The sequence below is a fragment of the Anarrhichthys ocellatus genome, unplaced genomic scaffold, assembly GCF_004355925.1.
Source record: "Anarrhichthys ocellatus isolate YVR2014 unplaced genomic scaffold, GSC_Weel_1.0 scaffold68, whole genome shotgun sequence".
NCBI classification, from domain to species: domain Eukaryota; kingdom Metazoa; phylum Chordata; class Actinopteri; order Perciformes; family Anarhichadidae; genus Anarrhichthys; species Anarrhichthys ocellatus.
The window spans coordinates 944,001-955,610 of NW_022280098.1; the positions used below are offsets into that span (position 1 = coordinate 944,001).

General features: G+C 43.1%; 1 protein-coding gene and 1 long non-coding RNA gene across 5 annotated transcripts in view; one reads left to right on the forward strand and one right to left on the reverse strand.

The window, feature by feature from the left end:
- LOC116397557 (uncharacterized) overlaps window positions 1–11,610 on the forward strand; it is a 256,577-nt gene that overhangs the window by 26,441 nt on the left and 218,526 nt on the right. The window lies entirely within an intron of this gene.
- Window positions 8,682–11,610, reverse strand: part of nt5c2a (5'-nucleotidase, cytosolic IIa) — a 25,742-nt gene continuing 22,813 nt past the window's right edge. For all 4 annotated transcript variants that reach the window (XM_031873066.1, XM_031873065.1, XM_031873067.1 and 1 more), the window contains 4 exons: window positions 11,056–11,107; window positions 9,997–10,057; window positions 9,022–9,198; window positions 8,682–8,933 (listed from right to left, as the gene is read on the reverse strand). In XM_031873066.1, the coding sequence (XP_031728926.1) occupies window positions 8,682–8,933; window positions 9,022–9,198; window positions 9,997–10,057; window positions 11,056–11,107 (542 nt within the window). The remainder of the gene's footprint in view (window positions 8,934–9,021; window positions 9,199–9,996; window positions 10,058–11,055; window positions 11,108–11,610) is intronic.

Below are 11,610 nucleotides of genomic sequence, written 5' to 3' on the forward strand. Positions count from 1 at the left end.
ACACACACACAGACACACACACACACACACAGACACACACACACACACAGACACGAACACACTCTCACACAGACACAAAGACACACACAGACACCAACACACACATAGACACAAACACACAAACACACACACACATGGACACAAACACACACACACATGGACACAAACACACACACACATGGACACAAACACACACATAGACACAAACACACACACACATACATATAGACGCACACATGGACACAAACACACACACACACACACACACACACATATAGACGCACACATGGACACAAACACACACACACACACAGACACAAACACGCACACGAAGCGCGAGCAGAGAGGCCGCTGTGGTGAAGGGAAGATGACATGCTTGTCACTGTACGTTCATGTTACAACCCGGCTCAAAGGCTGCAGCATGAAGGTATAAAAGTAATAAATAAACATTTATTCAAACTAAACAAATAAGCAGCCGTCTCAGCCAAAGAAGAGGCAGAGAGAGCCATGTTGAGATGCGTCTTAATAAGACAGCAAACAGGACACAGACCCCTGGTGGAAGGGAGGGTTCGCACAGTGCAAGGAAATATTTGCAAGAAAAAAAACCTGTTTCTTTTTCAATACAACTGTGCAACTAGCGTGGACATGTAAACAAAAGTGAGACATAATTCAATGTGCCACCGCTGCTATGTTTACAAAAGCACAGCAGGTTTCTCTGCTGGCTGAGACAAAGCAGCACCAGAGATATGAATCCCTTTATATCCTGACTTTCTTGTTGTAAACAAACAAACAACCGAATTTATTCGTTTTTATTTGTTGTCTATATATGTTTTTAAGCAATTATTGAGTCATGTAAAGCAGAGTATTAATGAGAGCAGCTCCTAGTTGTACTAAAATCTAAAAGATAACTCACCTTACCTTAGGGAATATAATATATCAACAAGAGTGTGTTTGGATGGAAGAGGATCATCAAATGATTTGAAATCCTAACTTCTAGGACTGATCTTCTCACTTTGATCATACGTGAAGTGGAGCCTTCACTTTTCATTTTAAATCAGTTTCATGAATTAAATCTCATTTACATTCAACATTGCATGTATTAAGTAGAACATTAAAGTTATTATTAACAATATCCAGTGGCTCAGAGGCGGAGCGGCTTGTTGCCTTTAGTGGGGGAAAGACTACAGACGTCAGTCCTCTTACAATGTACCATATGTATAGAATACTCAGTAAGCTGTACGCTAAGATATAATACAGCATGAACACAACTATATAGAGTGCAGGGTCAATAGTGAGCCACACACATGATAAACAGCTGGAGGTCTGAATACAGTGTATAAACTATAAGTCACATATATATACATGGAGTACTTGTTCGGTGGCTGCTGTCATATGGTGATAGCATGTTTTACAAACGCTGTAAGGGTATTTAAAGTGTAGTTCAGTGCAATGCTGTGTTACGGGTTCAATGAACACATATCCAGAAGAAGGAAGAGAAAAAAATCCCAAAGGTCCAAAACCTGACGACAGTCCCAGAAGTTTCCGGGTTGTTCAGCTTAATATAATAATAATATATCATTTATAATAAGGTTGACCTGATTTGTCTCGTCTTGTTTTCTAGGCGTTCGTTTGAGCTGAGAGACTCTGAGGCGGACAAAGATCCCTCAGCTCTCATCAAAGTGGTAAGAGATCTTTGACCTTTCAACTCCATCCTGATTTTTCCATCTGTTCATTTCAAACAATGAAACGTCAGAGAAGACGGAACAAAGAGCTGTTAGTGTTATGTTGATTGACAGGTGAAGCTGGAAGAAGCCGTGGTGGTGAGAGACAATCCGATGATCAACCAGCGCCTGAGAGATGAGACAGGTGAGTGAAGTTCTGAACAGCAACAGATGACCATTCGTTGTTTTGTCTCTTATCCATCTTGTGTGTGTGTGTGTGTGTGTGTGTGTGTGTGTGTGTGTGTGTGTGTTCAGACTTAAATCCTGGAAAAGGAAACACTGTGTCCTTCACTCCATGGAGGAGCCACTTGGGGGCGCCACAGAACCACCACGGTCAGTCTGCCTGATCAGTAAATGTTCAACATGTCAGACATGAGATGCTTGAGGGTGAGCTCACAGAGTATGCATTGCGGCCGCTGATGGCACCAAAAATCATTCGCAACCGCCACCGCAAGGTCAGACTCACTAAACATCTGCACCAATGATATTCTGCTACAACCAACTCTTTAAAGACGCTAATAATGTAATAATTACATGAATTGGACTCGTTTGCATAAAGAGTCAGTTCTAGAGCCAAATGTCTGTATATTACGTACCGAGTGCAAATAGCACAATATCACAGAGACACGATTGGCTCGGCATCAAAGGCGTACATTTCACCATCTGTGGGTGGTTTGACAATGACATTGTTTTGTCTTATTTGTGCAAAAGCCGTGCAATCCTTTTGTGAATTTAGCCTTATTGCATTAGAGATATTAGAAACTGTGCTTTCAGTTCACTCTGTTCCTCTTATTTGTCCCAGTAAACAGCTGTAAAGTATGATATAGATATGATAATATGATATCGATCTCCTTTAAACAGACAAGAGTCTCTCTGTGTGTGTGTCTTTATACGTGTGTGTTTATCCTCAGATGGTCAGACCATCATGACATTATTATCATGTTAATAAGAAGAAACAAGTTAACAATCTCTACTTAGTTTTGTGGGACGACACTAACGATGCTCGATTCCACTGCTCTGTGTTCTCAGAAGAGGAGAACTCCGCCCCGTTCCCTCTGTGGAGGAGTCACCTGAACCAAGGTCTATACTTCATGTTTCTGTGACACAATAACTACAAACAACCAAGAAGGTAGAAGTGATCAGAGCAACATGTTCTCACATCTTCTCACATGTGCAGCTTGGTCAGTGGCAGTAAAGCTGGTGACACTGTAGCAAAAACGACTTGATAGATTATTTGACAATTACCTCTCGTCTCGTGAGGCAAGAGCCTGGAAGATGTTCAAATCAAGTAAAAGTATAAAATAATCACAATTCTGATATGAGGTTGTCGTGGTAACGTGATATGTCGCATATATCTGCATCATTTCAAGCCCTCAGTCTCTCACAGTCAACCACTTAACAGGTGACATGAGATAGGTCCCTGAGGGTTCAGGGTTTCAGGCTCTGGGGGGACTTTGGGACTGGCCCTCCTCCTCAGGCTTTGTTTTTACTCGCGTGTGGCCCCCGAGCCTCAGCCCCTGCAGTGACATTAAACGCTCCTATCTTCAACACATTTATGTTCAAACGATGCTGTGTCTGACCAACAAAACACAACTTTTTATGCCGATTTACTCAGGAGCTTTAAACGGCCAGTCAAGGTAATGACTGTGATGGTAATGAGCCCCTCCTTCTGTTCTGCATCGCCAGTAAGCTCAAAGTTTCTGTAACCAATCAGTCAAGAGTAAAACCAGATCGATGAAAAGTGCCTGCCATCGTTAGGATGTAGATCTGTGATGCTGAATTGAATGGATGATAACATGGTGGTCTGAGTGTGGGCTCAGGGCTGGAGACCCATGTTAACCATTAGAACTTATTTTCTTTGCTCCAAAATCGTTTCCCCAGCTGTGTTTCAAATTACAGAAACTTTGATTCAAAACAGAAGGCGGGGCTCGTTACCGTAAGAAACATCTGTCTGTGTCTAAAGTTCCTAAGTAGAGCAGTGTAGTGTGTTCAACAGAAACGCAGTGAGAAGCAGCGCGTTAGCATGAATCAGGTGAAAATAGAAGCGTTTAATCTCAGCACTGCAACCACTTGCAGAGCTACACTCACGACATGCAGGCCGTGATTACGTCATGTTCTGACCATAGACTGTGTATAAGTGGACGCAGTCATCGTGATGTCACCCATTGGTTTGTGGACTGCTGTTTCGATCGAGTGCGTTGATTTCGCCGTCGCCATCTTGGATTACGGCCGTTGCCATGTTGTCTGGTAGCGGCAGCGACCTTTGTGAAACTGTTATGTCCGTCTTACAGATGTGAACAGCTCTAACGCTCCAGACAACATCTACCATACCATCAGGGGAGGAGGGAGCAGCAACCACGCTGACGTATCAGCACCACTGACCAATCACGAGCCAAGGGAGGAGCCTGGCATCTGCTCCGCAGCGACGGGGGATTCGGTGTACGTGCGAGTTAGTAAAACAGAGAGACCGACTGCGTTCCCTGTTCGTCCACCTGAGGAGGTGCTGGTGGAGGACGTGTTTTCTCCTCCGCTGCCCGACAGGAAGACACAGCTGGAGGGATGATGATGAAGGCCGTGAGGCAACGGAAAGGACAGGACAGAGGATGAAGGATGGCAGCTAAAGGATGAAACATGAAAGACAAATAATAAAGGATGAAATCTGAAGACAAGAGATGAACGATACAAAAGATAAAACATAGAAACAACATAAAATATGCAGTGTTGGGAAGGCTACTTCTGAAAGTAATAGGTTACATATTACTAGTTACCCTCTTAAAAATGTAATAAGTACCATTTAAATTTGCTTCATCAAAGTTACTTATATTTATAAAGTTACAATATTACTTCTCTAACAAATGTTTAAACTGGGCAATAAGTTTTGAAATCGACGTTGACGACATTTTCTGCTAAAAAATAAAAAAGCGAATAAATGCTTGACAGTAATGTTTGAACACTTTTTATGATTTCAGAAAGAAAAGATTGTTGAATTACATTCTAGTCCGACTCCATGTTGTTTTTCCATGGCTCCTCTCTGGCACCTTGTTCTCGCGGTAGTTAGAAGCGTATAACAGCTCAAATATTCCAGATCTTTCAGCGACGTGCACGGAGTCGCACCGCTCATCGATGACACACTCGCCCCACACGCATCATCAATGTAGACTGCAGTAACAGAAACAGTTCTCTGGTCAGATGATATGGCCGACATCTTCACATTAACAACTCAACATGAAGAAAACATTGTTCATCAACTGTGACTGTGTTTGAGCACCAAGCATCAGGATGTAAACACAGAGTCCTCCTCCTCTGGTCCACCAGAGTCCTGCTCTCTGTCCTCATGTCCAATCAAGTTCAGCTTGATCCTGGACCACCATGGATCCAGGTCTCTGTGAAGATGTGGGCTAAACAGTCACATATATAGAAGTCATATTCTCATAGACTTCCATACAATCAGACTTCTTTTTGCAACCAGAGGAGTCGCCCCCTGGTGGACATTAGAGATAATGCAGGATTTAAGACACTTCCAGCTTCACTCGGCAGAAGCGGCGGTTGCCTCCTGGTAGCAACACATCTCGGTGTGATCAGCCCTCAGGTTGCTTAGAGCAATGCGCATTGATTTGATTGACAAACTCAAACAAGAGAAACAATCAAAAGCAATGCTCAGCATTTGAGCGCATCCTGCCCGATGAATGAAGCCTTTCTGGAGGTAGAGACAGCTCCATGTAAGGCAGGGGTCTCAAACTCAAGGCCCGCGGGCCGAATCCGGCCCGCCACGTCATTTTATGTGGCCCGCGAATCCGCCAGCAAAAAAAATAAAAAATTTAAAAATAATTAAAAGTTAGACTTGATAATAAAAATATCCCCATAGTCGAAATTCTGAGATAGAAAGTCAAAACTATGATAGAAAGTCATAATTCTGAGATAGAAAGTCAGAATGATGAGATACTTAAACACACAGTCATAGAAGCAGCTCTTTGGCTGGTTACTGTACACTTGAAATGGAAATGTATTGTGAGTACATTGAAGACTTTAAACGTGGCTTTAAAACACATGAAATACTTCACGTGGGATTGTGCAAACGCACCCTTGAAAGGATTTTAAGCTTTGAACAAAGTTATTGTAATAACTTGTGTTTGATTTGTCTTTGATATTTTCTTTAATAGTTTGATCTTTGATAGAGTAATGTGGAACCCTAAATTAATAGGATTTGTTATAACAGAAATGTGCTTAAATATATTTTTACATTTGTGTAACTGCATGTACAATATTTTTGCACTTGAATAAACAATAATCAAATGCAGAGTTATTTAACAATATGTTAGGAGTAGTTACAGTTACAACCTTGGACAAACAAACCTTGTGAAGGTGCCACTCTGGGCTCGGAGTAATTGTGACGTCATTTCTTACTTCTTTTCACTAGTTATACAAACCCATCAACAGATGAATGGAGACGATAATCAGCAGTGAATATAATCATTATAATCATAAGTTAACGTGTTAGTACTTTTACTGTAACAGGTTATTCTACAGTGTAATTACTTACAGATGAAAATGGTGAAGAGAATATCGGAATTGTGAATATCTTTGACCGGAAAAAAATGAAACTCGTCACAATATCCGATCAGAAAATTTAATACAAATCAGTCAAACCATGTCTTCAAAACTAAGACATCCTCTCAAATACGTCAACTCATGCAGAGCTATTGCTGGTAAAACAAGAAACCTTTTGGTTGACATTACTCTTGAGCATGTGATTATCACAGCTCAGTGAGCGAACACAGGCATGCTAACAGCTGTGTGATCGTATAATGTGCTGAAACTGTTGGTGCTGCTTCAGAGCAGCTCCAAACATCCCATAATGAGTCCATAAACAACACAAGGTGCAACAATCAGCTGTCAGCAGCACAATTTAAACTAGTAGAAGTACAGTAGAGGTGAGGCTTCTTCAGCTCATGTAAGCAGCAGAAGCACATTCAGTGAACAGATCAGCCTTCTGGAGTCAGACACACTTTCAGGGATCAATACGTTGTGATCACTCCAGCAGATCAGACTTCACATCAAGGCAGTAATACAACACATGGAAACCACCGCATCAGCACTAAAACATTATTGCACCATGGTCCTGTTGACAGCATGTGTGTGGAGTCCTCACCTCTCACATTACAGTACCAGCATGTTAACAGTGATCAGCAGCATGGAAGACCATGACTGCCAAGGAGAAATAGTGCGTCACAATGACGACAGTAATTAGTATAATTAAAGGTGTTTAGACTCATCCCATATTTACAGTTTATGATCTCATGAATTTGACTTTGTTAAAATTGTAACCGTTCACGTAAAGGAGTAGTATGCAACATTTATAGCATTAATAGAATATGAATACAAACAACTCTTTGATTCACTCTGTGTTGTCATCAGAGCTTCTCTTTTTGTTCACATTGCCGACCGGCCGCTCAGCTTTTACCCAGACGGCAACCTCCGGTTCTGAGTCTTAAAGCCGATGCTGAAGTGTCTTAAGACGTGCATTCTCTCTACTGACCATCAGGGGGCGACTCCTCTGGCTGCAAAAAGAAGTGAGATTGTATGGAAGTCTATGAGACAACGACTCTACTTCTCTCTTGGTGTGATGGACGGGTCTCTACCAGAGAAGTATACGCCCTCTCTACCTCACTCCTGTGCATTCCAAATATGGTCACTTCTGTTCATTGGTTGAAAAAACAACATGGCGACGGCCATAATCCAAAATGGCAACGGCTTCAAAACATCAGTCCACAAACCAATGGGTGACGTCACCATGACTACGCCCACCTCTTATATGCGGCCTCTGCTTTTTATCGCAAGTTAGTGCACGTTAGTGCATGTGATCGTGCCCCACTGGTTAGCTCTGCACTGCTCTCATCCAGCAGTTACAGCTGATGTCATCATGACCGAAATTAAGCGTTATGGGGTAAATCGTTTCAGAAGTTTGTCTTTGAAACTTAGCATCTTTTCATTTAAACCTAAGTGTTGTTATTATCTGGCAGAAATGGCCTTCCATATCCACCACTGGTGTTCAAAATATACTTAACAATAGAACAATAGTCCTCATGCACTCTGTATGGTCTCACAGCGAGATGAATAAGGCAGGCTGTAGTATCTACACTGTATTACAGTAAGGACTTCAGGGTGAGACGTCATTCACATTCTCCAACTTTACAACACAGAGGTGAATCACTGGGTGAGGCTCTAAGCTGCTCTCATGAGCTATTAGCAACTTCCTGTTGACTTCCCCTCACCACAGCTGGACATTGCAAGCTGTCTGCTCGACAGACAACACTCCTGTGGAATAGAAGCGTTTTACGATTGAATCTTTAGTGCACAAACTGCAGTCCACTTTTCTTCCAAGTAAAAATCCGCCCTCAGATGTGCTGTTATTTAGTTCATACATTTCCCACAATTCCTATTAAATAACCCCAAAGAAAGGATGAAGGTTTGTTGGGGCAAGTCGATGATCCAGACATCTCGTCATCAGCTCTGTTCAGGCTGTCGGTGTCTGTTTCTTCTTCTAGCTGTTCTGTAACACAGGCCAGTATTCTTGTCATCCTAAAAAAAAACAATATGGTCCCAAAAATGCAAAGTCTATGACAGTGGAGTTTTAGGGTGAATTGTTCCTTTGAGAGAGGTTAAGCTAAATGATTCTTCTAAATGTAAAAGGGATCAGACTGTAGTTAAGCAACAAAGACAAAAGATCAGCTTCAAAACCAGCATGTACTGGATGTGACAGCAAGCCTTATCTGAGACCCCTCTGCTCTCCTCCCCCTCCTCCTCCTCCTTCTCCTTCTCCTCCTCCACCACCACTACCTCCACCTCCACCTCCTATTCCTCCTCCTCCACCTCCTATTCCTCCTCCTCCTCCACCTCCTATTCCTCCTCCTCCTCCTTCTTCTCCTCCTCCACCTCCTATTCCTCCTCCACCACCACCTCCTATTCCTCCTCCTCCTCCTCCTCCTCCTCCTCCTCCTCCTCCTCGTCATCGTCCTCATCGTGGCAGTGCGTGATCTCCTGCGGAGCCTGAGGGAAGAAGTGGGGGGGCTGGATCTCGCTGACGGACCGAGTCAGCTGGTGCCGTTTGCACTCCATCTCGAGGTCGACATCGTGGCGGTTCCGCGTGGCCAGTGGCGACTCTGTGTCGATGACGCTGACGTGGGCGTGCTCCACTGTTGACTCATGGGGCATCTGGGTAGGGAGAGTTTTCAACGTAAAGCCATGAATCCGAAAGCCTTTAAAGTGCAGAGACACAAAGGTGGGTCAGAGTGAAGCTCACCAGCACGTGTGCAGCTCGGAACAGATAGCTGAAGGGGTAGTACAGCAGGTTGATGAAGGAGGCGGCGTACAGGTCAGCATAGCGCATCACCTGGGAGGCGAACAGCGTCTGCCGGGATCCACTGCGGAACAGACTTCCCATCATGCCGTAGCACATGTCCATGTCATGTGTCACTTTCTGGAAGGACAAGGAGACTTATTATTTCTCCTCAATCCTGAGCATCCTAGCAGCCATGATTTGTCTTTTTGGCAGCAGACCAAACCTTTGTAAGCAAGGAGGAAGAATGTCTTCTTAATGGGAGTGGAACCTCTTTGAGTGCACGGGCATAAATACAGTTGTACTGAACTGCGGTCACTTAATGTAGACTTGTCTCTGTCTAACTGTGTTGAGTTCATAAATCATTTAGTCCAAATGAGTGCTGTTGTCGTGGTGTCAGTTAACCGTTATCTGCTTGAAACGTAGCTTCTACTCGCCGTAGTGAAGCTCATGTAACCACAAGTGGTGGCGGCGCCTGGTCGTGCACATCAGAAGTTTTGTAACTTCTAGTTCCTTCTAGTGGACTCTACTTTAGTGGAGCCCTACTTTAGTGGGGCCCTACTTTAGTGGAGCTCTACTTTAGTGGACTCTACTTTAGTGGAGCTCTACTTTAGTGGACTCTACTTTAGTGGAGCCCTACTTTAGTGGAGCTCTACTTTAGTGGAGCCCTACTTTAGTGGAGCTCTACTTTAGTGGAGCCCTACTTTAGTGGAGCCCTACTTTAGTGGAGCCCTACTTTAGTGGAGCCTACTTTAGTGGATTCTACTTTAGTGGACTCTACTTTAGTGGAGCTCTACTTTAGTGGAGCTCTACTTTAGTGGAGCCTACTTTAGTGGAGCTCTACTTTAGTGGACTCTACTTTAGTGGACTCTACTTTAGTGGAGCTCTTTTTACGTGAACAACAGGATGAAGAGATGATGGTGATGGAGACGGTTGTACCTTAATTCGTCTCTGCAGTGAGCTGATGTCGGGCCTCTCGTTGCTGCTGCTGTCCAGATGCCTGAGCAGCAAACACAGGTGTACTGTGACGGGTTAACATTCACTGGGCAGAATGACAGTTGCAGTGGAACTGGATCACAGTGAAGCATTTGATGTTTTGAACACTATGAACTCCATATCATTGATAAGGAGTTATGTTTCATGCAGAACACAAAGGGTGTGTTACGTCTTCACTGATGACGTACTCGCTGTTTTACACAAATGTACACCGATGGTTCAACAATGTAAACGCTAGTGGAGGACTAGGAAAAGTGTTATCTTCAGGGTTCCACTTGGTCTTTGATTGGATAGAACTAGATAAGTGGTACTAGACCAAATCCACTATTCTAGGATCTCATCACAAACGGTCATGTCACTACTCTGCCACTGTATCTGGTCAATGAAACTAAACAACAGATAACGTTAAATTGGATCTTCAGCTGGAACATTTATTCCACTAAACCAGAGTTTTTACATAAATGACCAAATGTAGTGACTTTCACTTCATTTCATTTCACTCCAACAGCAGCTTATGACCAAATCATGTACATCATCCAAACACAATGCCTTAAAGAGACAGTTATTTATTGGGCCATCCATCATTGGAATAACAACAACCGCTTTCTTAATAGAACGCAGTGAGAAGTGAACATGAGCTGAACAGAGCGTAACACAAATGTGATGTTGTATAAAGTATGTATATGCACATGGAGCCCTGCACGCTGCCGAGTCCTACACTCTCTGTAGACCGAGGCCTCACACAGCCCTGCTCAGCTCCATACACTGATGTAAAAACTGACACCTATCCACTCATCTGAGATCAGTCTGAGGCTGGTGTCGATGAAGAGATCAGTGCAGGGTAAATCAAATCAAATAGTGACTCCACACCACATCTGTTTTTGGAGCAAAGTTACTCTGCTGGTTAGTTGGTCATTCTGTCGCTAAAAAGAGCATTAAGAAACTTTTGAAAGAATACATTGCAAGACACACCAACAGCTGACCAAACAAAGAGGAACTCACTTGTAAAGCTCTGCAAGGAGGCATTCCAGAGACTGAAGTTCCTCAAATATGGCTGAAAAACAACTTGCATTAGTACATCTATAATGCTTCAATCTTTAATAACACTTTTTACTTTGAACTATCACTGGTGGGCCGAGCTCTGGTCTGAGCTGCAGTGAGTTATTCTACGGTCACAACGTTCCACCTGGTTCCACCTGGTGAGATGAAGAGCTCTGGAAAAACATCTTCTGTCATACTTGGTGATGTTTGTGTACTATTTACTAACCCTCTAATAATATCCATTTTGTACATTGATGATTAAGTAACAGTGAACTACTGCTAAAGCTGTTACTAAAATTTGAATAACGTGATCTCTAATAAAGCCAGATCATAACTGCTCTCAAGGTCTGTTGCTGCTAAAATCACGCCGTTAAATTCAACTAGAAACAGAAGTTAGGCAGCCATATATGTCCATGTATACATGAGTGAGTACAGGTCTATGGATGCATGAGTGAGTACAGGTCCATGTATGCATGAGTGAGTACAGGTCTATGTATAGATGAGTGAGTACAGGTC